Raw genomic sequence first — 257 nt, 5'->3', positions numbered from 1 at the left:
ACATGAGGGCAACATGAGGACAACATGAGGACAACATGAAGACAACATGAGGGCAACGTCGCTTCGTCGCTTCGTTATTTCTAGAATCTATGGATGAGACGTACCATTTAGATTGTAAATATGTGAATCCAGAAGAAGCATTGATTTTAAATTCTGTTGCATTTCCAGATGTCTGAAACCTGACATGGGGAAAAAGGCCAAGTGCAAAACACAGATCAAGAAGAGGACTTTAAACCCAGAGTTTAACGAGGTTTGTA

At 40.5% G+C, this 257-nt stretch overlaps 1 protein-coding gene across 1 annotated transcript in view; it reads left to right on the top strand.

Annotated features, from left to right (window-relative positions):
* The window catches only part of LOC116686806 (rabphilin-3A), a gene marked incomplete in the record, with an annotated part of 75,049 nt that overhangs the window by 71,697 nt on the left and 3,095 nt on the right, over nucleotides 1-257 (top strand). The window contains 1 exon segment of the mRNA XM_032511856.1: nucleotides 169-250. Coding sequence (XP_032367747.1) covers nucleotides 169-250 — 82 coding nt within the window.

This window comes from Etheostoma spectabile, unplaced genomic scaffold (genome assembly GCF_008692095.1).
Source record: "Etheostoma spectabile isolate EspeVRDwgs_2016 unplaced genomic scaffold, UIUC_Espe_1.0 scaffold498, whole genome shotgun sequence".
Lineage (NCBI taxonomy): Eukaryota > Metazoa > Chordata > Actinopteri > Perciformes > Percidae > Etheostoma > Etheostoma spectabile.
This window is presented reverse-complemented; position numbering and strand designations above follow the sequence as displayed.